The sequence below is a fragment of the Lepidochelys kempii genome, chromosome 14 (genome assembly GCF_965140265.1).
Source record: "Lepidochelys kempii isolate rLepKem1 chromosome 14, rLepKem1.hap2, whole genome shotgun sequence".
NCBI classification, from domain to species: domain Eukaryota; kingdom Metazoa; phylum Chordata; order Testudines; family Cheloniidae; genus Lepidochelys; species Lepidochelys kempii.
Genome location: NC_133269.1, coordinates 43,891,701 through 43,919,028, shown reverse-complemented (window position 1 = coordinate 43,919,028; position 27,328 = coordinate 43,891,701). Strand labels below are relative to the sequence as shown.

The 27,328-nt window shown below is 63.9% G+C and overlaps 2 protein-coding genes across 9 annotated transcripts; one reads left to right on the top strand and one right to left on the bottom strand.

The window, feature by feature from the left end:
• Window positions 1-18,694, bottom strand: CLIC1 (chloride intracellular channel 1). Of its 2 annotated transcripts, none has more exons than XM_073311854.1 (6): window positions 18,547-18,694; window positions 4,816-4,925; window positions 3,718-3,843; window positions 3,188-3,294; window positions 906-1,087; window positions 1-239 (listed from the first exon to the last, which is right to left on the bottom strand). In XM_073311854.1, the coding sequence occupies exons 2-6, from the start codon at window positions 4,869-4,871 to the stop codon at window positions 78-80; spliced, it is 633 nt and encodes a 210-aa protein (XP_073167955.1). In that variant the 5' UTR covers window positions 4,872-4,925; window positions 18,547-18,694; the 3' UTR covers window positions 1-77. The 2 variants fall into 2 exon arrangements, with proteins under 2 accessions (XP_073167955.1, XP_073167954.1); XM_073311853.1 differs by lacking the exon at window positions 18,547-18,694 and adding an exon at window positions 12,261-12,570.
• Window positions 16,447-27,244, top strand: SAPCD1 (suppressor APC domain containing 1). 7 transcript variants are annotated; one of them, XM_073311847.1, is made up of 6 exons: window positions 16,447-17,795; window positions 20,142-20,278; window positions 22,996-23,118; window positions 25,046-25,147; window positions 25,358-25,454; window positions 25,884-27,244. In XM_073311847.1, the coding sequence occupies exons 1-6, from the start codon at window positions 17,384-17,386 to the stop codon at window positions 26,147-26,149; spliced, it is 1,137 nt and encodes a 378-aa protein (XP_073167948.1). In that variant the 5' UTR covers window positions 16,447-17,383; the 3' UTR covers window positions 26,150-27,244. The 7 variants fall into 7 exon arrangements, with proteins under 7 accessions (XP_073167948.1, XP_073167953.1, XP_073167947.1 ...); XM_073311852.1 differs by having other exon boundaries at window positions 22,996-23,133; window positions 25,888-25,976; XM_073311846.1 differs by having other exon boundaries at window positions 16,448-17,795; window positions 22,996-23,133.
• The last annotated feature ends 84 nt before the right edge of the window (window positions 27,245-27,328 follow it).

Sequence of the window (27,328 nt, the reverse complement as noted above, 5' to 3'; positions counted from 1 at the left end):
CCCCGAAATCAGCCCCCCTCCCTCCTCCGGGCTTGGCAGCCCCCATGCTGGGGTGGGGCCCCGCCGGGTCCCCGGGGCTATTTCAGGGTTTTGGCCACCGTCTCGTAGGCCAGTTCGATCTCCTCAGCGTCGGGGCAGGTGCTGGCGAACTCCTCACGGGCGTAGGCATGTCGCAGGTACCGGTGGATGCCCTGCAGCGCCTCCGGGATGGTGAATCCCCGATACTTCTTACACACCACCTGGGGGGCACAGGGGGGGTCACAGCCGGGGTCACCCGACCCACGGCCCCGCAGCTCCACGGCCTCACAACTAGATCCATGGCCCCACGGCCTGACTCATGGCCTGACTGACCTGCAGCCTGACCTACGGCCCCACAGCCCGACCCACGGCCCCACAACTAGATCCATGGCCCCACGGCCTGACCCATGGCCAGCCCTACAGCTCCATGGCCTGACCCACAGCCCTACAGCGAGATCCACGGCCCCACAACTCCATGGCCTGACCTATGGCCCTATAGATAAACCCATGGCCCCGCAGCTAGATTCATGGCCCCATGGCCCAACCCACGGCCAGCCCCGTGACCCCACAGCTCCACAGCCTGACCCATGCTCCTACAGCTAGATCCATAGACCCACAGTCAGATCCATGCCCCGCGGCCCTATAGCTAAACCCATGGCCTGAGCGCCGGGGGGAGTAAAGATCCGTCCCAGCCGGAGCCGTCGACACCGCCGGACGCAGAGCGGGCGAGGCCGAAAACCAGCCCCAGATCTCGAGCGACTGTGCGTGGCCCTGGGGCCAGCCCAGGGGAGACCCGCCCACCCCACCCTGCAGCACAGCGCCCCCTAGTGCCGGCTGCGGCGGGCAGCGGCGCCCCCTGGTGGCCAGCCCCGGTCCTGCGCCCCCACCTGGACGACGTGCAGCTTGGGCAGCAGGTTGCAGTCGGCCAGCGTCAGCTCGTCCCCGTCCAGGAACTTGCGGCTGGAGCGGGTCTCGTCCTCGGCGCTCGTCTCGTCCACCTCGTCCGGCAGCGGCGCCATCAGGTAATTGTCCAGCACCTTGAGCGCCTTCAGCAGCCCCTTCTCCAGGGCTGGGCGGGGAGGGAGAGAGACTCGTCAGCAGATGGAGGACAGCCAATCAGAAGGGACGGTCATCGGCATGGGGCAGACAGAAAGGCAGCCAATGGGAATCCAGGGAGATGGAGGACAGCCAATCAGAAGAGAGGGTGAAGGAAGCGGGGCAGAAAGAGAAAGGGAGAGGCGGCCAATGAGAACAGAACCGAGACCGAGGACAGCCAATCAGAAGGGACGGTCATCGGAACGATGATACTAAACTGGGAGGAGAGGTAGACACGCTGGAGGGTAGGGATAGGATACAGAGGGACCTAGACAAATTGGAAGATTGGGCCAAAAGAAATCTGATGAGGTTCAACAAGGACAAGTGCAGAGTCCTGCACTTAGGACGGAAGAACCCAATGCACCGCTACAGACTAGGGACCGAATGGCTAGGCAGCAGTTCTGCAGAAAAGGACCTAGGGGTGACAGTGGACGAGAAGCTGGATATGAGTCAGCAGTGTGCCCTTGTTGCCAAGAAGGCCAATGGCATTTTGGGATGTATAAGTAGGGGCATAGCCAGCAGATCGAGGGACGTGATCGTCCCCCTCCATTCGACATTGGTGAGGCCTCATCTGGAGTACTGTGTCCAGTTTTGGGCCCCGCACTACAAGAAGGATGTGGATAAATTGGAGAGAGTCCAGCGAAGGGCAACAAAAATGATTAGGGGTCTGGAACACATGACTTATGAGGAGAGGCTGAGGGAACTGGGATTGTTTAGTCTGCAGAAGAGAAGAATGAGGGGGGATTTGATAGCTGCTTTCAACTACCTGAAAGGGGGTTCCAAAGAGGATGGCTCTAGACTGTTCTCAGTGGTAGCAGATGACAGAACGAGGAGTAATGGTCTCAAGTTGCAGTGGGGGAGGTTTAGGTTGGATATTAGGAAAAACTTTTTCACTAAGAGGGTGGTGAAACACTGGAATGCGTTACCTAGGGAGGTGGTAGAATCTCCTTCCTTAGAGGTTTTTAAGGTCAGGCTTGACAAAGCCCTGGCTGGGATGATTTAACTGGGAATTGGTCCTGCTTCGAGCAGGGGGTTGGACTAGATGACCTTCTGGGGTCCCTTCCAACCCTGATATTCTATGATTCTATGAATGGGGCAGTCAGAAGGGCAGCCAATGGGAACCCAGGGCGTGGCATCCAGCCAGTCACGAGAGGGTGAAGGGGGGGAAGCCAATGAGAATCAATAAGGCGATATGAGGCAGCCAATCAAAAGGGGGAGAAGCTCACGGGAGAAGAGAGGCAACCAATCAAAACCCAGGGAAGATGGGAGCCAGCCAGTGAGCATCAAGGTGAGATCGGAGGCAGCCAGTCAGAGGAGAAGGTAACCCGGGAAGGCCAGGGACGTAGCCAATGAGAATCTAGTGCAGATGAGGGGGGCACCAAACAGAAGAGTGGGTAAAGGAGGCAGCCAATGAAAATCAAAGCAAGATCAGGGAGATCCAATGGCAGACAGCGGCAGGCAATGAGAACCAAAAGGGAGACAGGAGCAACCAATGAGAGACGACAGAAGGATTGTGGCAACAGTGAGAAGGAGCCAATCAGAACGAGGAAGGAGCCAATTAGAACAAGGGGCAGCCAATGAGAGGACAGAGTGACTAAGAGCTGGAACCAATCAGAACCAAGGGGAGAGAAGATGGCAAAGGGACACAATCAATCAGAACCGAGAGGAGACAGATGCCGCCAAGAGAGGGAGCCAATGAGAAGCAGGGGATGATGTGGGGTGGCCAATGAGATTGAGGGGAAGAGAGACAGAGGGACCGACCAATGACAAGGGGCAGCCAAGAGAAAGAGCCAATGAGAACAAGAGAGAGATAAGCAGTGGCAGAGAGCCAGCCAATGGGAATAGGGGGGGAAGGTTTGACTGAGAGGCAGCCAATGGGAACAAAGTGGAGACAGAAGGGCAGCCAATGAAAACAAGGAGGAGATGGGGGACAGTGAAGGTTTGCCCAGGAGGCAGCCAATGGAAAGACAGAGAGCGACCTGGGGCAGCCAATGAGAAGTGAGGGGTTTCCCCGCCCCCTCCCCCAGGCGGATTCCCCTTCCCCCGCCCCAGGGATCCCCCCTCCCCCGCTCACCGGGGTCCTGCGCCGGGTTCGAGTTCTTGATGTAGGCGGAGAACTTGGCGAAGATGTCGAGCCCGGCCGTGTTGGACTCGGGGTTACGGGCGGCCAACCTGGGGTACCTGGGGGGGCAGTGAGAGATGCAGGCACGTGGGGTCCCCCCTCCTTTATTATCCACCCCCCAGACGCCCCCTCCTCACACACACCAGCCCCCCCCCCACACACACACCCCTCCCCTCCAGTCTCCGGAACCTGCCCCGATACCCCTCCCTAGTGACCCCCACACCTAGAGGAGCCAGCTCCCCCGCTCCCAAAAATACAGTAAACACACCCCTCCCCCACCCCAGAAAGCCCCTCCCCAGAGTTCTCAGATCCCCCCATTTCAGCGAACCGGTGAGCGGAGCTACCCACCAGGCGTGGGGATTGTTGCTTCCCCGGTGGCCAGTGGAACTCCCTGCCACATGACAGTGGTCCCATCCAGAGTGGTACCCTGACTTGCCCCGCACATGCTCCCTGCCATGCCGGACTGGCTCCTTGGCACATACTTGGGGGGGCAGAGCACCTCCTCCAGGAACTCCTCGATCTTGTTGGTGTCGGTACGGACCTCGGTCCCGTACATCAGGAAGGGGAGCTGCCCACCCGGGCAAAGCTTCTGAACGGTGTCAGTCCTCCTGCAATGAGAGACGGGGGCTGCAGGTCGGGAGTGAGGGGCACCGGCAGGGCTGGGGGGCAGGGCTGGGATAGCAGGGGCTGCGGGTCGAGAGTGAGGGGCACCGGCAGGGCTGGGGGGCAGGGCTGGGCTAGCAGGGGGCTGCGGGTCGGGAGTGAGGGGCACCGGCAGGGCTGGGGGGCAGGGCTGCGATAGCAGGGGCTGCGGGTCGGGAGTGAGGGGCACCGGCAGGGCTGGGGGGCAGGGCCGGGCTAGCAGGGGGCTGCGGGTCGGGAGTGAGGGGCACCGGCAGGGCTGGGGGGCAGGGCTGGGCTAGCAGGGGGCTGCGGGTCGGGAGTGAGGGGCACCGGCAGAGCTGGGGGGCTGGGCTGGGCTAGCAGGGGGCTGCGGGCCGGGAGTGAGGGGCCCCGGCAGGGCTGGGGGGCAGGGCCGGGCTAGCAGGGGGCTGCGGGTCGGGAGTGAGGGGCCCCGGCAGGGCTGGGGGGCAGGGCCGGGCTAGCAGGGGGCTGCGGGTCGGGAGTGAGGGGCACCGGCAGGGCTGCGGGGCAGGGCCGGGCTAGCAGGGGGCTGCGGGTCGGGAGTGAGGGGCCCCGGCAGGGCTGCGGGGCAGGGCCGGGCTAGCAGGGGCTGTGGGTCGGGAGTGAGGGGCACCGGCAGGGCTGGGGGGCAGGGCTGGGCTAGCAGGGGGCTGCGGGTCGGGAGTGAGGGGCACCGGCAGAGCTGGGGGGCAGGGCCGGGCTAGCAGGGGGCTGCGGGTCGGGAGTGAGGGGCCCCGGCAGGGCTGGGGGGCAGGGCCGGGCTAGCAGGGGGCTGCGGGTCGGGAGTGAGGGGCCCCGGCAGAGCTGGGGGGCAGGGCCGGGCTAGCAGGGGCTGTGGGTCGGGAGTGAGGGGCCCCGGCAGAGCTGGGGGGCAGGGCCGGGCTAGCAGGGGGCTGCGGGTCGGGAATTAGGGGCACGGACCACGTCTCACCCACCTTTTTGTGTCCACCGTGGTGACGTTGAAGGTGACGCCTTTGAGCCAAAGCACCATGAAGAGCCGCTGGGAGAAGGGGCAGTTCCCGATCTTGGCCCCATCACTGCCGGCCTGGCCCACAGAACAGAGGGGGCTCAGCAACCACCCAGTGCCCGGCCCCACCACCCCCAGAGCTTCCCCCTTCCCGTCCCCGTCCTGCCTCGGACCCCCACCCCTCCATGGGGCAGGGCTGCCCCCCACCCCGTGTCGTCCAGGCTGCACTACCGGCAGCCACCACCAGCGGGCGCCCACAGCTATAATGCCTGGTCGGTGCCCCGCTGCAACACCAACCTTGGCCTGCGCCCCCTCGCGATGCAGACCCCACACGGGGGTGTGGCTGCAATACCAGCCGTGACCACCAGATGGCGCCCCCTCGCGATGCAGACCCCACACGGGGGTGTGGCTGCAATACCGGCCGTGACCACCAGATGGCGCCCCCTCGCGATGCAGACCCCACACGGGGGTGTGGCTGCAATACCGGCCGCGACCACCAGATGGTGCTCTAATCCTGCCCTATAGGGACCCTGCAGAGGGCTCCCCTTTTGCAACTCCCCATAGCCCCCCACAGCTCCCGCAGGGGCTGTGCTCCTCCCCCCCACACACCCCCTCCTGCTCGGTGCCATGGGGGTGGGGTGGGGACTGGATCTCTAGGGATATGGCGGGGGGAGGTGCAGCCCATGGGGGTCCAGGGAGTCCCTGACTGACATGCCCTCTCCTGCCAGTGCCTTGGGGGCTGTTGGGGCGGGGGGAGCAGCCGGAAAGGGAAGGGCCTGTGGGGTGAGGGGGAACAGAGTGTGGGGGCGGGGAGGAGGGGGTGTCTGGGAGCAGGAGGAGGTGTATAGGGTCAGGGAAGGAGGGGGTGTCTGTGGGGGGCAAGAGGGGTGAGAAGTAGGGGGTGTTTGGGAGGACAGAGTGGGGGAAGATGGGGGGTGGGAGGGGATGGGGTGGGGGCAGAGAGGAAGGGGTGTCTATGGGGGGCAGGGAGGTGGCGGTGTCTGGGGGCAGGAGGGGGTGGGGAGGAGAGGAGGGGATGCCTATGGGGCAGCAGGGGTGGTCTAGGGGCGGGGTGGGGCAGAGAGGAGGGAGTTTTGGGGGCTGGTAGGAGTGTGAGGTTCGGGGCGGGAGGAGGGGCACACATCTCTGGCTGTTGGGGAGGGAGTTGGCTGGTGGGCAGCACCCAAGGGTTAAACCCCCCACCCCCTCCAGTTCAGGGGGTCACAGAATACCTTCAGCCCCCAATCCCCACACACACATACCCAATGCAGGGGTCACAGGGCCCAGCCAGATCCTGCTGCCCGTTGCCAACACCCACCAGGCCCCCAGCCAGTTGCCAGGGAGATGCCCGGCAACGAGCCCCCTCCGCCAGGTGACAGGCAGAGCCAGTTGCTAGGCAGCTGCTTCACACCCGCCTTTTCTACCAGAACCCACAACCAGTGCCCTCAGGTACACCCGACAACCAGATACAGCCCATTGCTATGGAGATGACCGCCCACCCCCACTCCTCCTGGCAACCTGACACACACAATTACCCCCACAAAAGGTGGCTACAGTGACACAAGGCCCCGCCCTGCTCAACTGGGCCACACCCACAGCCAGTTGCTGTAGAAACAGGTCACACCCACACACAAGGTGACAGGCATGACGGGTTGCCATGGAGAACCAACTCACAACGCCCAGTGATGATTATTACAGAGACGCACCCGCCCCTCCCTGCCACAACAGCTACAGCTGGCAAACACAGGCAGGGCTCAGGGGGAACCCGGACGCCTGGGTTCTCTCCCCAGCTCTGGTAGGGGTGTGGGGTCTAGTGGTTAGAGCACGGGAGGCTGGGAGCCAGGACTCCTGGGTTCTATTTTTTTGAGCGACTACCTGTCTCTGGATAAGGGATGGGATGTAGGGCCTTCCCCATCTTGGGGCCTCCAGCTCCGACCCAGCCCCAAGGTGGGGGCCCAGCTGGCTGGGCGGGTGGGGGAAGCAGTGGGGGATGGGATCCGACTCAGCCTGGGTTTACCTTGAGCCAGGCAGTGGGAGGCCACTGTGGCTTTGGGAACGATTCATCCCCAGCCAAGTCCCAGAAGAGGAATTGTAATGCTGGGCAGGGAGTAGCAGGGGCTGTGGGTCGGGAGTGAGGGGCACCGGCAGAGCTGGGGGGGGGGGGAAGGGCTGGGCTAGGCTAGCAGGGGCTGCGGGCTGGGAGTGAGGGGCACCAGTAGAGCTCAGTGTGTGTCATATGCCCTACACCGCAAAGAACTGCAGCGATTCCCCTTTGACTATCCCCTCCCTGCTCTCCCCCGTGGGTCCAAGGCCCCAGCATCCACCCTCGACCAGTCTTCAAACAACCAGAGCCCTGTGATAACGCCCAGCACCCCCATTTCCACCTCCTCTGGGCTGGCGGGCCCCATCCCTGCCTGACACAGTCCAAAAGAAGGACATGCAGGGCCTGTCCCTTTAAAACCAGCCCCACTGAGGGTTTTATAGGGAGACTCGCCCTTCCCAGGGGCAATCCAGCCAGACATAGCCAGGAAACATTGAGTCAACCCAAGGCAGGCTCTATACTGCTCTGTGGTTGGGGCCCGCTCGCCTCCTTCCCTGCAGTGATGTCACCCCAGGAGGTGCTTTTAGTCACGTTCCTCCACCCCCTTGGGTTAAATGGTTCCTTCCTCTAATTTCACTCCCCCCTCCCCGCCCCGGGCATGGATCTGCTGCGGGGAGCGGGGCGGGGGCAGCAGGGGGCGCTGGGCTGCGGGGGGCGGGGCGGGGGGTTCGGCAGGGGGCGCTGGGCTGCGGGGGGTGGGGCGGGGGGCTCAGCAGGGGGCTCTCCAGAATCAGGGCCCTGGCCCCCCCCCACACCAGATGCTGCACAGACAGGTAATGAGAGAGGCAGGCCCTGTCCTGATGAGTTTATTGTCTACCTAGAGAAACCAGAGAGAAATAAGGATCCCCATTCAACAGATGGGAAACTGAGGCAGGGAGTGGTCAAGTGACTTGCCCAGGGTCCCCCCTCCTATGACTGGAGAGAGAACTCAGGAGTCCTGGCTCCAAGACCCCCCCCACACTCTAATCACTAGACCCCACTCCCCTCCCAGTGCCAGGGACAGAACCCAGGAGTCCTGGCTCCCAGCCCCCCTGCTCTAACCCAGCAGACCTCACTCCCCTCCCACACCAGAGTCCTGTTCTACCCGAACTAAAGTTACACTAATTTGCAGCCACTTTGAAGTTCCAGGCGCCGCACCCCAGGGAGTGGGTGAGCCCAGCCCAGGGAAACCAGCCCTCAGCCCTGTTTGGATTTTAAACACACAAAGAAAATCTGGTCCGAGAACCTGCTCCAGGGGTAAACCACAGGAAACAAGGAGGGGGGAAGGAAAGCCAGACACAGGAGGGACTATGCACAGCTGAGGATAGAACCCAGGAGTCCTGGCTCCCAGAGACCCCTGCTGTAACCACCAGACCCCACTCCACTCCCCTCCCCTCCCCTTGCCGGGGAGAGAACCCAGGAGTCCTGTTTTGTGTCCCTGCCCCACCCTGATCCAGACACACACACACACACACACAAGAGAGAGGAAGAAAAAGATAGAAAGAGGGGAACAGAGCAGACACTGAAAGAAAGAAAGAAAGAAAGAAAGAAAGAAAGAAAGAAAGAAAGAAAGAAAGAAAGAAAGAAAGAAAGAAAGAAAGAAAGAAAGAAAGAAAGAAAGAAAGAAAGAAGAGATGCAGATGAAGCGGAGCAGAAGGAAAGGCCGTGGCTGCGTTACTCAACTGCTGGAGTGCTCAAAGCTCGTACAAAGTTTGGATTAAGATCTCCCGAGGGTGAGATTTGAGGGGGGGCTTCCTCCTAGGGAGGGGGATCAGAAGGAGAGGGAGAGAAAAGAGGAGTGGGAAAGAGAGAGGCGGTTTAACTGAGCCCGTACCCAAGCACGGCCCAGTTAAACCGGCCAGAGAGAGACAGAACAAAAGACAGACAGAGAAAGAGGGAAGGGGAGAGAAGCAGACGAGGAAAGAGACAGAGCCCTGGGCTGTGTAAACAGAAGCAGCCCCAGTTTGATTGTCCCAGGGGATCTTCAAACCAATTGAAAAGTTTTCCTCCTTTGAACTTTTCCCCAAATCAAATGTTTCAAACTGGTGGCAAAAAATGGTTCCCGCCAAATCATTTTTTTTTTCCATCCTGGTTTTAAAATGTCCCCAGTTTCGGGTGTTTCAAACCCTGCTCCGGGCACGCTGGTTTCAGAGCGGCTTTATTTCAGTTTAGCTTAGTCCAGTTTCTCAACACAGGCCTTGTTTACATGGGGAACTTGCTTCAGTGTTCGAACAGATGTAGGTGCTCCAGGGCCGCCCCCAACATGGATGCTTTAGAAGGCCTGGTCATGGTTCATGTCACCCTGCGTGAGAGAGTTTAGTCTTTTAGCCGGATGTACAATTAATTCAAGTTGGCTGCATTCGAGGTAGCATCTCCAGGCTTAGTCTAGCTTCAGAGAGATTGTCCACAGGACAAATTAACTCCCAAAATACCCAGAGCGGCCGGATTAGCCGCTGATCAGTTGTGCCGTTTCAACCCGAAGCCTCAGACTAGACCCAAAACAGCTTTCAAATCATGTGCGAATTTGCGACTTTGAACATTTTTCATTCCCGAATTGGGAGGAAAAGCCAAAATCTCAACATTTTACACGACCCGGAAATCTGACCAAAAAACCCCGCTTCCCGTCAATCAAAACATTTGGTTCATTTCAAAGTGTTTCATTTCAGTCTGGATCTTTTTAAAACTCCAAACTTCCAACCCAAAAGTCGTTTCCAAGCAAAAACTGAAGCTTTTCATTCCAAGAATGGCAAAACCCGGGATGTGTCAACATTTGCCAGACTTTTCTCCCCCGACTTTTTCACCTCGGAATAGAAACGTTCATTGAAATCGATACTTTCACAAAGGAAATTTTGGTGCTGAGAAACTGGGTGTTCCCCCTGCAATGAAAAACGTTTCATGGAGAAAATCTCTTGGCCCAAGCCAGTCACAAGTAGCATCTCACTCAAGGGAAGATTAATCCAGGATTTACAAGCTTTCATTATAGTCGTGATTTTTCAACAGCTCTTTTTGCGTCAGAAAGTGTCGCTTTGTTGAAAACGTTGACAAAACAGGGTCAGTTTTGACAAATCGCCTGACTCAAAAAAACCAAAGCACCGACAAAAGTTGTCCAAAAGTTTTGTGGCTACGTGTTCGAAACAAAACAAAAAAAATTCCGGTTTTATGATTCAAATCGGCTTTTTATCGGGACACGTAAGCTAATCAGACTGAAAGAGCAAAGACAACACTTCGATTGACCCAAACCGACCAAACGTTTGGGTTTTTTCATTCACGTCTGGTGGAAATTGCCACTTTTCTCTCTCGATTCAGGACTGTACAACTTTTCAAAGCTCTAAGATATTTGTGGGCCGGGGAAGCCAGCATCCACCCACTTCAGCTGCATGTGGGGCAATTTCCAATCAGTTTCGAAGCGTCTCAAAGCAGTTTGTGTCAGAGCGAGGAGAAAGCGCGGTCAGACCAGGGCCTCACGTGCTATGCGGGGGGAATCCAGATCTAGCCAGTCAGATGGGAAATAAGGTGCAATTTTTTAACTGGGAGGGGAATGAAGCATTGGGACAACTTACTAAAGGACGTGGTAGATTCTCCGGTTTTAATTCAAGACGGGCTGTTTCTCTCAAAGATCTGCCCAGGAATCGAGTCAGGGAAGCACCAGGCCTGCATCAAGCCGCTGCTAGATCACAAAGATCCTCAAATCTAGGCCTTTCTCTGCCTCTCCGGGGGCTGGAAATTAAACTCCAGAAGTCCAGGTGCTGAATAAATGGGTGGAAGTCAACAGCGAGAAGCTAGATCAAGTGGCTGGATCAGGACTAGTGACACTGTATGGTTTTCGATCTGGGCGTAGGCCAGGCCGGAGAGAAACAAAACACACGGCCGGCCGAGGGAATGAAAGCGATCCAGAAGAGGCCGTGTGTATTTGCATCCGGTGCTAACTTTAGCTTCTATCCGTCTGACTTTCCCCCCCAGGCCAGTCCTGTAAGAGCGTCTTCCTCCGAGCCCGCTACATCCAAGCCACGCTTTGCAAACGTCTGTCAGGGATCTACACGCAGATTTGAGAGCGGGGCTAGGTCTGAGCCGGGCGGCTGCAGCAGGTTGTTCAGTCCCGGGGTCATTTTGAAACGGTGGAGTTGGGGGGGAATGAATGGAGGGGGTCAGACAAAGCTTCTTGCGGGTCGAACGCCTGGCTGACGAAGGGGTTTCGTTTTCAACCCTTTTGGCGTCACAGGAGAGGAAGGATGCAGGCCGCAAAGTCAGTTCCCCCCGCCAAAAAAAGAGCAAATCAACCGAAAAGCTTTGAATTTTTCTAGGCCACAAAGCTCGTCTGACCAGCCACGAATTCGGGGGACACGTCAGGGTCACCCATGCTGCAGTTTTCACACACCCCCCCCCCAAAAAATGTTGCCCCCCCCCAATAAGTTCACACAGCGGTGGTGTGATTTTGTGAGTGATCTATAGGGCTCCGGGCCAGGCCCTGTGGGTAGCTGTGGGATACTGGTGTCCCACCTGGCCGGGGCCAGCTAGGGGCCACGGCATTTCGGGGCCGGCTGCCTGAGTGGGCCCGTGTCCGTTGAAGGCACTTCCCCAAACGTGGCGGACCTGAGTGACCCCAGGAAAGAGCAAAAGAGCGGGGGGGGGGGGGGCGGAAAGGCGGGACCCGCCCAGAGGCAGGGGAGAGAAAACGGGGAGCGAGGCAGAGCCGGAGGAGGACGGAAGAGGGAAGGAGGCAGAGGAAGGAAGGGAGGAGGGGGGAAGGGAAGGAAGGAGGGGCCGAAAAGGGGCCACGCGCTATCTCAGAGTGAGAACCTGAGCCAGGCGAGGGGAGAGAAAGGGGATGTGAAAAAGAAGAAAGGGGGCAAAACGGTGTGAAAAGAAGGGAAAGTGGGTGTGAAGAGGGAAGGACCAGGGAGAGAGACAGGAGGAGTGAAAAAGAGGGAAACGAAGAGAAAGGGGTGTGAAAGAGAGGAGGGGTGTGAAAACAAGGGAAGGGGGTGTGAAAGGGGCAGGAGAGGTGTGAACGGGGAAGGGATGGAGAAAGGAGGAGGGCAAAGAGAGGAAGGGGTGTGGGAAGGAGGCAGAGAAGGAGGGAGACGAAGCCCCCCACTCCAGGGGAAGGAGGAGGGAAGTAGAGCCCCCCTTTCCCCCCAAAAAACCAGCTCCCTGCCTTCTCCCCTCCCCAGCCCAGCCCCGCCTCCGACCCGGGCGGGGGGGGCTCCCTCCTCTTCCCGGACTTTCACTCTCCTGTGGCTCCCGTTGGGGAACAAGGGAGGGGCAGGCTGGGCTCCCCCCGGAAGAGGAGTCAATGCGGAGCGGCTCCGGAGTTTGGGGAGCCCCCCGCTTACCTTGACAAACAGCTCCACTTGCGTCTGCTCCTCAGCCATGGCCCGGGGCTGGCTCCGGGGGTGGGGGGGGTTAGAAACGGACAAATCCCCCCCGCTCCGCGGCTCGGGCGCGTTTCAAGGCTCCCCAAGGGGCGGGAAAAGCCGGGTCCGGGCCGGGGGGCGCGAATCGCCCCACTTCGGAGTCTTGCGGGCAACTCTCACCGCAACGCGGAGCTGATCCGGAGCGACGGGTCCTCCTCCGCCAGCCCCACCCAGGAAGAGAGTGAGTCACCGGGGAGGGAAGGGGGCAGGCTGGGGCGGAGGGGGGGCTGCCTCTCTCTCCTGCCAGCCCCGCCCCTTCCCTCTCTCCCCCCTCCCTCTGCCCCCCACCTGCCCACTTCCCTCCCTCTGCCCCCTCGCCACCTACCCCCTCCTTCCTGCCCCCTCTCATTCCCCCGTCCCCTCCCTGTCCCACCCCGTCCGTCTCACTTCCCTCCCCTTCTTCCTTTCCCCTTCCTTCTCTCCCTCTGTCCTGGCTTCCCCCCCTCCTTCCCCTGTCTCGTTCCCCCTCTTCTCCATCCTCCCCCCGGTCTCACCCCTTCCCTCCCCCTGCCCCGTCCCCTCTCTCCGCTCCCGACGCCTCTTTCCCTTCACACCCGCGGTCCCTCCCTCCTTTCTCCCTGCTCCGCTCCCCCTTTCCCGGCTGCTCCGACGTTTCCTTCCCTTCCCGGGACAGACGGATGGTGCCAGTGAAATGCTCACTGCCCCTCGGGAGCAGCCACAGACAGGGCTGCCCCCAGGGCTCAGGACTCCTGGGTTCTCTGCCTGGCCCTGCGAAGGGAGCGGGGGCTAGTGGTTAGAGCGGGGGGGGGGGCTGGGAGCCAGGACGCCTGGGTTCTCTCCCCAGCTCTGGGAGGGGAGTGGGGGGGAGTGGTTAGAGCTGGGGGGCTGCGAGCCAGGACGCCTGGGTTCTCTCCCCAGCTCTGGGAGGGGAGTGGGGTTGAGTGGTTAGAGCTGGGGGGGCTGCGAGCCAGGACGCCTGGGTTCTCTCCCCAGCTCTGGGAGGGGAGTGGGGGGGAGTGGTTAGAGCTGGGGGGACTGGGAGCCAGGACGCCTGGGTTCTCTCCCCAGCTCTGGGGGGGAGTGGTTAGAGCTGGGGGGACTGGGAGCCAGGACGCCTGGGTTCTATCCCAGCTGTGGGAGGGGCGTGGTGTTGAGTGGTTAGAGCTGGGGGGGCTGGGAGCCAGGACGCCTGGGTTCTCTCCCCAGCTCTGGGAGCGGAGCGGGGGGGAGTGGTTAGAGCTGGGGGGGCTGGGAGCCAGGACGCCTGGGTTCTCTCCCCAGCTCTGGGAGGGGAGTGGGATCGGGTGGGTTAGAGCGGGGCGGGGGGCTGAGTACAGGGAGGAAAGGCCCATGTGGCCGTGGCAGGCCGGCAGGGCGGAGACGTGAAGCGACACAATAAAGCTCTGTCCTCAGCCCTGAATGGGGCGCCTCTGGCGAGACGCCACGGAAATCCGGTGTCAGTCATTTCAGCGGCTCACTGACACGGGGGGGGAGGAAAACTGGAGGGGGAGGGCAGGGATTCAAAATCACCCCCACACTGATAACTGACAATCACTCCAGGGGGCGAGGCATCAGGAGGGGGCTGTGGGTTGGGAGTGAGGGGCACCGGCAGGGCTGGGGGGCAGGGCTGGGATGGCAGGGGCTGCGGGTTGGGAGTGAGGGGCACCGGCAGGGCTGGGGGGCAGGGCTGGGGTAGCAGGGGCTGGGGGTTGGGAGTGAGGGGCACCAGCAGGGCTGGGGGGGGGCAGGGCTGGGGTAGCAGGGGCTGGGGGTTGGGAGTGAGGGGCACCGGCAGGGCTGGGGGGCAGGGCTGGGATGGCAGGGGCTGCGGGTCGGGAGTGAGGGGCACCGGCAGGGCTGGGTCCCATGTCCCCCTCCCCCCGGTCCTTGGGGCATCTCAGGCCTGGCCCAGTCCCATGGAGACCAGAGCCGGCCCCCTGCTGTCTGGGGTGGGGCCTGCTGCCCCTCCCCCATCACCCAACTGTATCTGTACACCCTCCCCTCCACCCACCCCCACTACCCATCCCCCTCCCCTCTACCCATCCCCTCTACACCCATCCATCATCTGTCCATCCCCCCATCTAGCTAATCCCCAGCCCCCCCCATGCATCCATCCATCCGTCCCCTGCCCCCCTCCGTTCCCCCGTCCCCCTGCAGTCCCCCCCAGAGCTGCTCTGGCCCCACCCCCCCTCCGCCCATGCCAGCTGCCTGCTCTCTCAATATTGACCTTGGCAGCTGCCCGGCGGCTGGGCCGCCTGTAACCCCTGCCGGAGGCCTGGGCCCGCAGCCTGGATCTGAGGGGCTGGGGGACACCACGGGACCCTGAGCTGCTCCCCAAGGGTCCAAGGCGGGCTCCTGCCCACAGGGGGGCTGATTTAACCCCTCGTAGGCCACATCCCCCCATGCACCCCACCCCCCCCACGACAGAGCCCCTGGGTGGCTGCTCGGCCTGGGTTACCCATTAACCAGCAACACCTTCCCCTGCCCTGGGCTGGCACCCAGCTACAGCCCCCGCTGACCAGCCCTGGGAGCTCAGCCTGCAGCTCCGGGCCAGCACTGGGGTCCCAGTGTAACCAGCCGCCGTGCCCCACCCCAGAGGGGCCGCATCTCTGCACTGGACAAGGGGTCCCCATGTCATCAGTCCCCCCACACTCCCTGGAGGGGCTGCGTTTCTGTGCCGGGCCAGGAGTCCCTGTGTAACCAGCTGCTGTGTCCCACCGCAGAGGGGTCCCCGTATAACCAGCCCCCACCCCAGAGGTGGCTGCATCTCAGGGTCAGTGACGGGGCAGCCAAACGTAGGGACCCGGCGAGCCGCGAACAATAATCCTCAGACTTTCGAGAGCTGTGAGACGCCCACAACCTGCCCCGTGGGGTGGCGCCTGCCAGGGCCTGCGGGTTCTGCCCCCCCCAGCCCTGCCGGTGCCCCTCACTCCTGACCCACAGCCATGGGTCACTGGTTTTCTCTGCCACTTTCCTCCTTTGTCCTTAGGCTCCTCGGACTCCCAGTCCCAGATGCCGCGAGTGGCAGCTGCTATCTTGGCTGGGCCCACATCCCCCCCGCCTCCGCCCCCCGGCACCCAGGGGGAGATGAACAGACGGTCCCCGGGGCCTGGAGCCGACAGCTGCTCTCTGCCAACCAGCCAGAGCCGGGAACTCAATCCGGAGGCGCCAGCCCTGGGGACCAGAGAGAGAAAGAGCCAGACAGCGAACGGGGAAAGAGTCCCACTGGGCTGGCAGGGGCTGCGGGTCGGGAGTGTGGGGCACTGGCAGGGCTGTGGGGGGCAGGTCTGGGCTAGCAGGGGGCTGTGGGTCAGGAGTGAGGGGCACCGGCAGAGCTGGGGGGGGCAGGGCTGGGCTAGGAGGGGCTGTGGGTCGGGAGTGAGGGGCACCGGCAGAGCTGGGGGGGCAGGTCTGGGCTGGCAGGGGGCTGTGGGTTGGGAGTGAGGGCACCGGCAGAGCTGGGGGGCAGGTCTGGGCTGGCAGGGGGCTGTGGGTCGGGAGTGAGGGGACCGGCAGAGCTGGAGGGGGCAGGTCTGGGCTGGCAGGGGGCTGTGGGTCAGGAGTGAGGGCACCGGCAGAGCTGGGGGGCAGGGCCGGGCTGGCAGGGGGCTGTGGGTCGGGAGTGAGGGCACCGGCAGAGCTGGGGGGCAGGGCCGGGCTGGCAGGGGGCTGTGCGTCGGGAGTGAGGGCACCGGCAGAGCTGGGGGGCAGGTCTGGGCTGGCAGGGGGCTGTGGGTCGGGAGTGAGGGCACCGGCAGAGCTGGGGGGCAGGTCTGGGCTGGCAGGGGGCTGTGGGTCGGGAGTGAGGGGACCGGCAGAGCTGGAGGGGGCAGGTCTGGGCTAGCAGGGGGCTGTGGGTCGGGAGTGAGGGGCACCGGCAGAGCTGGGGGGCAGGGCCGGGCTGGCAGGGGGCTGTGGGTCGGGAGTGAGGGGACCGGCAGAGCTGGAGGGGGCAGGTCTGGGCTGGCAGGGGGCTGTGGGTCGGGAGTGAGGGGACCGGCAGAGCTGGAGGGGGCAGGTCTGGGCTGGCAGGGGGGCTGTGGGTCGGGAGTGAGGGCCACCGGCAGAGCTGGGGGGCAGGTCTGGGCTGGCAGGGGGCTGTGGGTCGGGAGTGAGGGCACCGGCAGAGCTGGGGGGCAGGGCCGGGCTGGCAGGGGGCTGTGGGTCGGGAGTGAGGGGCCCGGCAGAGCTGGGGGGAGCCTTGCCATCCATATGCTGCAGCGCTGCTACTGGCCACAAGGTGCCAGGCTTGTGCCACTCAACCTCCCTCCCCCTCCCCCAGCCCCCCCTCCCCTCCCCAGCCCCGTTCTCTGGGGGTCTCCCCGCAGGAGCCGGGGGCGGATTCTCCGGTCGGACAGAGGGTCCCGCTGCCCCCGGGGGGAGGAGGAGGGCAGAGAGGGTGGGGTGTGATGGGGGGCGGGTGTGAGGGCGAGGGGTGGAAGGCCAGGGGGCACCACGGGGTGAGGGCCCCTCACTGCATGGCGGGTTACAGGGGCCACCACTCCCTGGCTTGGGCTGAGCTGGCTTCACAGTAGGTCCTACAATAACCAGCACGTCCGCGAAACCGGACCTCAACAAACCAGCCCCGCCCCAGCGCCTGGGGAGACCCTACCAGAACCAAACCATCCCACCCCACTTTTGATCTGGGAGACCCTACAACAACAAAGGGCACCCAGACCCAGGGAGCAGACAAAGGAGCGAAAGGGAAGGCAGCTGATGGGGGTAGGGGCTGGTTTCTTTGGGTCTCCCCGTCCCCCTCCAAGGGGTTGACCCCCTGGCCCCGATCCCGGGGTGGGGAAGGTTCATTAGCCGGAGCCGCTAATCAGCTGGCCTGGAGGATTAAGTGGACAGGCTGGTGAGTCACGTGGCTGGCTCCCAGCTGGGATCCCACCCCCCCTCGGCTCAGCCGCTCTGGCTCCGAGATGGGCTGGCGAGGGACGGACAGACGGACGAAGCCACCGCCACAGAGAGAACCCAGGCGTCCTGGCTCCCAGCCTCCCCTGCTCTAACCCACCAGACCCCACTCCCCTCCCAGAGAACCCAGGCGTCCTGGCTCCCAGTCCCCCAGCCCGCCCTGACCCATGACCTCCCTGGTTGCCTCCCCTCCCCCTGCTGCCCCCGAGGATCCTGCCCTGGGCCTGGCCCCACGGCTGCCCCGGCCCTTCCTCCGTAGCCTCCGGACCCTCTTCGAGATCCTGGACGAGCAGCGGAGTGGGGCCGTGCACCTGTCGGAGATCGAGAGCCGCTGGGGCCGGGGGGGCCCGGGCCTGAGCCCCCCGGGGGGGCCACAGCATGAGCTCCTGCCCCCCGGGGTGCTGCCTGCCCTGCAGCAGGTGGCAGGGCCCAGCGGGGGGTTCCTGAGCTTCCCCTGCCTAGTGGCGGGGCTGAGAATCGCGCTGCTCCGGGACCAGGAGGAGGAGCAGGGGCCCAGGGCGGAGGCGGCTGAGACCGGACACAACTCGGCGCAGGAGAGGACAAGCGGGGGCCAGACACGTGAGTGAGGGGGGCAGAGCGGGGGGCCTGGACTCCTGGGTTCTCTCCCTGACTCCAGAAAGGGAGTGGGGGCTAGTGGTTAGAGCAGAGGGGAGCTGGGAGCCCGGACACCTGGGTTCTCTCCCCAGCTTTGGGAGGGGAGTGGGGTCTAGTGGTTAGAGCAGGGGGGCTGGGAGCCAGGACGCCTGGGTTCTCGGAGGGGCAGGGGTTTGTGGGGAGGAAGACCCCGAGAGGCACAGTTGTCGGGGGTGAGGGGGGGGTTCAGACACACCCGGGGCCCTGCTCAGGCTCAGCAGGAAGCTGCCCCACTGGGGGCAGCCAAGAACTCAGGTTCTTGACCCCCCCCCCCGGCTCCTTCTCAGCTCAGTGAGTGACCCCAAGGCCCCGGTGGCATCTCTCGCGGCTGGGGGTGATGGGGGCGGGGGAAGATACTGGATCTGTATGGGAATGGATGGGGGGGATGGGCAGCCAGGAGGCTGTAGGGCCAGACACCCCCCCTTGGTCTCTCAGGCAGGAGGGAGGGGGGGGCCTCAGCCTGGCAGCATACGGCCGGGGGCTTAGCAGGGCTGATCCTGTCTCCCCGGCCATGGAGAGCCCCAATCCTCTTAGAGCCGGGCCCGCGCCAGCCCCACGGCCAGCCAGAGCCCTGGGGAGCCGGCCCCACGGCGGGGGAGGGGCGAGCCGTGGATTTCCGGTACGAGAGGGGCCCAATTCTGCCCTAGTCCCCCCCACACACACCCTCGCCACCTACCCCAGCTCCCACGGGCGCTGCTCCGAGCGTCTCTCCCCCCAGCCTGGCACCTGGGAGATTTCACTCGCTTTAAGCCGCAGATTAAGGCGTCTAATCCGACCCACCGGCCGGCCCAGCGCCAGCCCCAGCTGCCGCGGACGCCTCCCTTCCCGGATCGCCAGCCTTCGGCCCACGGAACACCCGCCGGAGAATACAAGCAGCCGCCCCGCCCCAGAGGTGGCTGCATCTCAGTGCTGGGTGAGGGGTCCCTGTATAACCAGCCGCCCCGCCCCAGAGGTGGCTGCATCTCAGTGCTGGGGGATGGGGCTCCCTCGGTGGCTGTATCTGCTCCAACCTGGGGCACGTGGCACTTTACCAGAGCCCGGCCCGCCAGGAGAAAAGGTTTGGGCTAAAGGTGACAGGGAAAGACCCGAATCCATGAGATAGATGGAGCTAAATGCACCTCGAACAGCCCGGGGCTGCGGGTCGGGAGGGAGGGGCACCGACAGGGCTGCGGGGGCAGGGCTGGGCTGGCAGGGGGCTGCGGGTCGGGAGGGAGGGGCACCGGCAGGGCTGGGCTGGCAGGGGGCTGCGGGTCGGGAGCGAGGGGCACCGGCAGGGCTGGGGGGCAGGACTGGGCTGGCAGGGGCCTGTGGGTCGGGAGCGAGGGGCACCGGCAGGGCTGCAGGGGCAGGGCCAGGCTGGCAGGGGGCTGTGGGTCGGGAGTGAGGGGCACCAGCAGGGCTGGGGGGCAGGGCTGGGCTGGCAGGGGGCTGTGGGTCGGGAGTGAGGGGCACCGGCAGGCTGGGGGGCAGGGCTGGGCTGGCAGGGGGCTGCGGGTCGGGAGTGAGGGGCACCGGCAGGGCTGCGGGGGCAGGGCCGGGCTGGCAGGGGGCTGCGGGTCGGGAGTGAGGGGCACCGGCAGAGCTGCCTACGTGCGGCCCGGCATCGGGCAGACAGCTGTGTCCGTGGGGGGTGGGGGGGGCAGCGCCAGTCACTCCTGGCGCCGGGCCCCGGGCTACCCTGTTTCTGCTGAGTTGGCCGGGCTGGGCCAGAAGCCCCGGCTTTGTCCCTCGGTCTGTCTCCATGGGAACCCTGCCCCACGGGCCCCACGGCCCCTCAGCCAGCCCTCGAGGCTCCCATTCCCCTCAGTGCCCCCCCAGCCTCTCCCCCGCCCCTTGAATCCCTGCACCCCCCACCCCCACTTCTCTAGCACGCAGGGCTCTCCCAAGCCGAGGGGCTGAGACACATGGGGGGAGCCCAGGGCTGGGGCAGCAGGGGCTGCGGGTTGGGAGTGAGGGGCACCAGCGTGGGACACCCGCCCGTTAATTCCATTGACGAGGGGCGTATCCCTGTCTCCAATACGAGGATTTGTGCCCTCAGTTCAGGCCCAGCTGGGGAATCAATGAGGCCCTGTAATTAATTAGAGGTTTAATTACAGCAGCAAGGACAGGGCAAGGGGACAAAATCTCCCAGAGGGGACAGGCCCCGTGCCCCGTTCCCTGCCCCCTGAGCCAGCCAGTCCCCGCCCTGGGGCCAGATGGGAGCTGACGCCCCCTAGAGGGCACAGGCCCCGCGCCCCAGGCTGGGGCTCACCCCCACCCTTCTCCCCGCAGGCGAGGGGGAGCCGAGGGGCGTGACCCGATCTCGCAGCATCAACAGCGCCCTGAGCCAGGCGGGGCAGCCCCGGAGCCTCCGAGTCCCGAAGGAGCCGCGACGCCACACGATCACCCACGGCATCGACTACGGGGCAGTGAGTCCCCCCTGCCCGGCCCGGCTCCCCACATCCCTGCCGGAGCCCCTCACTCCCGACCCGCAGCCCCTGGGCTCCCCACATCCCTGCCGGAGCCCCTCACTCCCGACCCGCGGCCCCCTGGGCTCCCCACATCCCTGCCGGAGCCCCTCACTCCCGACCCGCGGCCCCCTGGGCTCCCCACATCCCTGCCGGAGCCCCTCACTCCCGACCCGCGGCCCCCTGGGCTCCCCACATCCCTGCCGGAGCCCCTCACTCCCGACCCGCGGCCCCCTGGGCTCCCCACATCCCTGCCGGAGCCCCTCACTCCCGACCCGCGGCCCCCTGGGCTCCCCACATCCCTGCCGGAGCCCCTCACTCCCGACCCGCGGCCCCCTGGGCTCCCCACATCCCTGCCGGTGCCCCTCACTCCCGAGCCGCGGCCCCCTGGGCTCCCCACATCCCTGCCGGAGCCCCTCACTCCCGACCCACAGCCCCTGCTAGCCCTGTCCCCCTTAGCTCTGCCAGAGCCCCTCACTCCCGACCCGCAGCCCCCTGGGCTCCCCACATCCCTGCCAGAGCCCCTCACTCCCGACCCGCAGCCCCCTGGGCTCCCCACATCCCTGCCTGTGCCCCTCACTCCCGACCCGCAGCCCCCTGCGCTCCCCACATCCCTGCCGGAGCCCCTCACTCCCGACCCGCAGCCCCCTGGGCTACCCACATCCCTGCTGGAGCCCCTCACTCCCGACCCGCGGCCCCCGGGCTCCCCACATCCCTGCCTGTGCCCCTCACTCCCGACCCGCGGCCCCCTGGGCTCCCCACATCCCAGCCGGAGCCCCTCACTCCCGACCCGTGGCCCCCTGGGCTCCCCACATCCATGCCGGAGCCCCTCACTCCCGACCCGCGGCCCCCTGGGCTCCCCACATCCCTGCCTGTGCCCCTCACTCCCGACCAGCGGCCCCCTGCGCTCCCCACATCCCTGCCGGAGCCCCTCACTCCCGACCCGCGGCCCCCTAGGCTCCCCACATCCCTGCCGGAGCCCCTCACTCCTGACCCACAGCCCCTGCTAGCCCTGTCCCCCTTAGCTCTGCCGGAGCCCCTCACTCCCGACCCGCAGCCCCCTGGGCTCCCCACATCCCTGCCGGAGCCCCTCACTCCCGACCCGCAGCCCCCTGGGCTCCCCACATCCCTGCCTGTGCCCCTCACTCCCGACCCGCAGCCCCCTGCGCTCCCCACATCCCTGCCGGAGCCCCTCACTCCCGACCCGCAGCCCCCTGGGCTACCCACATCCCTGCTGGAGCCCCTCACTCCTGACCCGCGGCCCCCTGGGCTCCCCTCAGCCCTGCCGGAGCCCCTCACTCCCGACCCGCAGCCCCCTGCGCTCCCCACATCCCTGCCGGAGCCCCTCACTCCCGACCCGCGGCCCCCTGGGCTCCCCACATCCCTGCCGGAGCCCCTCACTCCCGACCCGCGGCCCCCTGGGCTCCCCACATCCCTGCCGGAGCCCCTCACTCCCGACCCGTGGCCCCCTGGGCTCCCCACATCCATGCCGGTGCCCCTCACTCCCGACCCACAGCACCCTGGACTCCCCCATGCCCTGCCAGTGCCCCTCACTCCCAACCCGCAGCCCCCCTGGGATATTTGTGGGACGTGCTGGTGTTCTCTTCTGGGGAAGAACAGACATAATTAGTGAAGTCTTAGAGGATGGGGGGGAATGGGGCCAGGGCCTGTCCCTCTGGGGGGCGCCGGCTCCCATCAGCCCCAGGGCGGGGACTGGCTGGCTCATGGGGGTGGGGAATGGGGCCTGTCCGCTCTAGGGCTGGCAGGGGGACGGTTTCTTTCCGTCCCCATCTCCCTGGCTAGCCGGGCGGAAGCCGGGGCTTAGGGCCATTGTCTCTGGGCGGGAAGCGATGCTGGGCGGCTTAGCAGGGCACAGGCCCCCCCCCAGACTGGGCTCCCCCGGGGGGGCCGGGCCCCTCAGTCAGTGCCGGGCTGGGCTGCCGAGCGGAGCAGGGCAGAGAGGAGTGGGGTGAAGGGGCCAGCGCAGACGGGGAAGGACACGGGGCCCCCCCACCGGCCCCCGCACCCCGCCATGCAGCGCAGCCCCCTGCTGTCGCTGCTGCTGGCCCCTGCGGCCGTGCAACGGGGCTACACCATCCTCATCCTGCCCCTGGGCACCGGGCTGGGCAGCTGGGAGGCGGAGCACTTCTTCCTGTGGGTGAGTGACAACCCCGCCCCCGGGAACCCAGGCGTCCGGGGCGCCCCGCTCTAGCCACCAGCCCCCACTCCCCTCCCAGAGCCAGGGAGAGAACCCAGGAGTCCGGGCTCCCAGCCCCCCTGCTATAACCACTAGACCCCACTCCCCTCCCAGAGCCGGGGAGAGAACCCAGGAGTCCTGGCTCCCGGAGCCCCCCTGCTGTACCCACTAGACCCCACTCCCCTCCCAGAGCCGGGGAGAGAACCCAGGCGTCCTGGCTCCCAGAGCCCCCCTGCTGTACCCACTAGACCCCACTCCCCTCCCCCAGCCGGGGAGAGAACCCAGGAGTCCTGGCTCCCAGAGCCCCCCTGCTGTACCCACTAGACCCCACTCCCCTCCCCCAGCCGGGGAGAGAACCCAGGAGTCCGGGCTCCCAGAGCCCCCCTGCTGTACCCACCAGACCCCACTCCCCTCCCCCAGCCGGGGAGAGAACCCAGGCGTCCGGGCGCCCCGCCCCCCGCTGACCCCCATCTGCCCCCAGCTGCAGCGCCGGCAGGCCCAGGAGCGGGAGCGGGACGCGCTGCTGCAGGGGCTGGATCTCGCCGAGCGCCTGCGGGGCTGGTACCGGCGCCACCTGCTGGAGGCCCAGCGCAAGCAGGAGCAGGTGGGGGCGGAGCCGGTACGTACCAACGCCCCCTAACGGGAGGGGGGGAGAATGGGTCAGTTCATTGTCTTTGGGGGGGTTGGGAGGGGTCAGACCAGTCCACTGTCACAATGGGGGGTGGTTGCGTCCGGTGGTTTTAATTGAGGGGTGGGCAATAGGAGCAGTCAATTGTTTTTCATGGGGGTGGATAAATCTATTGTTAGCCTGGGGAACATGGATCAAACCATTTTTATTGGAAGGGGGGATGGATTAATCCATTGTTATCGTGGGGGGGACTGGATTGATCTGTTAGTATTAATTAGGGGATGGGGATGGATCGATTTTTGGGGTGGATCAAACCATTGTGATTAGAACGGGGATGGATCAGTCCATTGTGAACAAGGGGGGGGTGGAAGGATCAGTCCATTAGGATGATGGGGGCAATAGATTGGTCCATTGTCATGAATAGGGTGGTAATGAAGCAGTCTGTTGTTACTGTCGGGGGAGCAGAGCACAGTCCACTGTGTAAAGTGTGATGGGAGTGGTTTGGTCCATTATTAATAATGGGGGGGATGGAGCGGTCCATTGTGTTTAGTAGGGGAGTGGAGAGAAGAGATTATTTCATTATTACTGTATAGAAGGGGCAGGTGTCCGGTTTTCAACTGGAACGCCCGGTCGAAAAGGGACCCGGGCGACTCCGGTCAGCACCACAGACTGGGCCATTAAAAGTCTGGTCGTGGCTGCTGTGGGGCCAAGGCAGGCTCCCTACCTGTTCTGGGGCACCGCACTGCACCCTGGAAGCTGCCAGCAAGTCCAGCTCCTTGGGGGGGAGGGGGGAGTGGGATGGACTCCGGGGGTCTGCACGCTGCCCCCACCCTGAGCACCGGCTCTGTACTCGCATTGGCCAGGAACCGTGGGGGGAGAGCGGCGCATGGAGCCTCCTGGCCCCCCGCTCCAAGACCCGGACCTGCTGGCTGCTCCCGGGGTGCAGCGTGGTGCCCCAGGACAGGCAGGGAGCCTGCCTGAGCCCCCCCGCCCATCGTGGCACTGACTGGGAGCCCGAGCCCAGAGCCTCCTCCCACACCCTGAACCCCTCACTCACGGCCCCACCCCACAGCCCTTACCCCTTCTGTCATCCCAACCCCCTGCCTCAACCCACAGCCCCCCCCCCGCACTCCAAATCCCTCGGCCCCACCCCACAACCTGGAGCCCCCTCCTGCACCCCCCAACCCCACCCCAGAGCCCACACCCCCAGGTGAAGCCCTCAGCCCCTCCCACACCCCAACCCCCTGGCCCAGGCCAGTGAAAGTGAGTGAGGGTGGGGGAGAGCGAGCCACGGAGGGAAGGGGAAACGAGGTGAGTGGGGGAGCGGGCCAGGGGCTGGGCTAGAGGGTTTGGTTTTGTGCGACCAGAAAGTTGGCAGCCCTAAGAGGGGTGGGTTGTTCTGTTGTTATAAAGAGTAGGTGGGGGTCAGCGGGGTGGATCAGTCCATTGTTATATGGAGGGGGAATGGATTGGTCCATTGTTACCATTAGGGGTGAACGGACTGGACCATTGCCACAGTCTCATGGAGGGGAAATGGACCGATCCATTGTAATGGCTGTGGGACAGATGGGTCCACAGTATTATTGGGAGGAGGCAATGGGTCATTTCATTCTTATTATTAGGGGGATGAGGGGGTGGAACAATCCATTGTTACTGGTGGAGAATATTGGATCATTTCATAATGATTTAGTGTGGATGGATCATTCCACTGTTTAGCGTTGGGGGGAGTGAAACGGATCATTCCATTGTTCCCATGACAGAGGGGCAAACTGTGATATGGGATTCAGTGGGTCAGCCCAAGCTGCCCATGGTGGATACAGGGGACCCAGACGTCCGGCAGGTGACCTGCACGCTCGTTGCAGGAATTTTCCCCTATTGACTATTTCTCCTCACTGCCTCCCAGGATTATTTCCCAGATTCCTGCCCCAATCAGAGCTGCCTCCTGCTGGCCAAGATCCAGGAGGTGAATCTCGGGCTGCGAAACCTACTAGCCAGCCCTGGAAAGGTCAGCGCAGCCGTGGCGGGAGTGAGGGGCACCAGCAGAGCTGGGGGCGGGGAGGGCAGGGAGCCCAGGGCCGGGCAGCAGGGGGCTGCGGGTTGGGAGTGAGGGGCACAGAGCTATTCACTCTCTTAGCTGGTATGAAAAGGGACTCAACTGATCTGTTCCCCCCCATCCCGGCTTCCAGGCTGACCCTCGCCCCTGCTTCCCCTCCAGCCGGTTTGGGGCCCCCCTTGTCCAGGCGGGGAAGCAGCAGGCATTGCAGCAGCAAGCCGTGAGCGTGCTGAAGGAGCAGAACCGGCTCCTCATCAAGGTACGGAGGCGGCCATGGGCCTGGGAGGGGAAATTCGGGCCTCAGAAAATGGCAGCAGAGAAGGGTTCAAGGTGGCCAACTCCGCAAAGTCCGCCCTGCCCCCCTCCGTGCGGGGCAATGGGTCAAGCTGGCCGACGCGCCAGGGGCCTCTGCGCTGCCCCCTGGTGGCTCTGCTGGCTGAGAAGTCGCATCCCCCGGTGGCCCCCAGATCATCCTGCTCCTAGAGTGGGGCAGGGGGAGAGAGTCAAGGTGGCCGACCCCCCCGAGCTCTGCTTGGGGCAAGGTTGGGTTTGAGGCCCGGCTTCGAGAAGGGGGGCGGAGGTGCCGACCTATGAGCTTGGGGGGGGGAGGGCAACGAGGGGAGAGCTCTTGGCTGCCACGGTTGGGAAGTGGGTTCAAGATGGCCACCTCCCGCGTCTTCATCGCCAGGCAGCCAGGAGGTGAGGCAAGGAGGCAGCACCACCCACTGGCCGCCCGAGGAGCCCGCGCTTCCCATCCTGGGGGGCGGCTGCGGGGCCAGGCCAATATGGCCGCCCGAGCGTGACCGCTGTCCTCTCGGCGGCAGGAGGTGTCGGAGAAGAGCGACCGCATCGCCCAGCTGGAGCAGGAGAAGGCGGCTCTGTGCAGGCAACTCCAGGAGAGCCGGGGCTACCGGCTGCCCAGCCACAAGGAGTCCACCTTCATCTGACGGATGAGGTCACTTCCTCCCGCAGACCTACGTGACGGTCACTTCCTGTCTCACACCAGCCGGACCCAAGTCACTTCCTTCTGAGAGAAAAGACGTAATTTTCTCCCGGTGCAATGACATCACTTCCTATCGTTCTCCCAGGGCCACTGAGGTCACTTCCTTCTGCTCCACCCCCCCAATGCACAATGAAGTCATTTCCTGCTGGACCTGGAAGCAACTAGCTCACTTCCTCCTCTGGTCCTATTCTGTCATTTCTTCCTTCCTGTCAGTGGTCCATGATGTCACACTCCTGATGGTATGACATCATCTTCAGACGCTGCTGACATCACTTCCTCTTCAGAGCCTTTAGTGTCACTTCCTCTCCCTCTTCCTCGCCGTTTCTGATGATGTCACTGACTTCTTCACTTCCTGTCCCTTCTTCCGCCAACCCTTGTGTGGTTGCTTCCTGGTCAATTCCAACCCCATCCCACCCTCTGAGGTCACGGCCTTTCTCGTGGACACACACACACACCCCATGATGTCACACTCCTGGCATCTGGGAGCCTCCAGGTGACATCACTTCCCATTTTGACAGGCTGGTCTCCCAGACTGGGGAGTGGGGGGAACAACAGTGAAGGATTATGGGTAACAAGAGGTCTAATAACCGACTGTCCAAAGAGGTTTTTAATGGGGAATACCCACACTGCTTTGCACCAGCATGACCTTTGGCTATAGATCTATGGGGTCCCCACCCCACCGCCCCACACACACGCGTACACACACCCGTCAACCCGTACTTTTACTCTTGTGCATTTTCAGGGTTCCCTGGGGGGGGTGATATATTGTCTCTGTCTAAGTGCCCTCTAGTGGCTGGATTCAGCCCTGCACGTGTGTCATTAGCCCTCTAGAGCTAAAAGCTGATGGGGATTCTCCTTCCACCACCTTCCTTTACCCACAGCATCCCTTTGACAACACATAGTGTGAGCTTTAACCTCTGTGTTAGCCCCCGTCCTCCCCCACTTCAGACAATGGATGTGGGGGGGAGACTCCTCCGCGGTATTTATTCTAACGGCTGTAAATAAATTGATTGCAATTAATATAATAAACTTGGTCAAAAGGAAAAGGACAGAATTCAAGCTTCACCTCTGCATTCAATGTCCCATTCCCCGCCTCGCTGAGCCAGCCAGGCCCCTGGACTGGGGCCAGA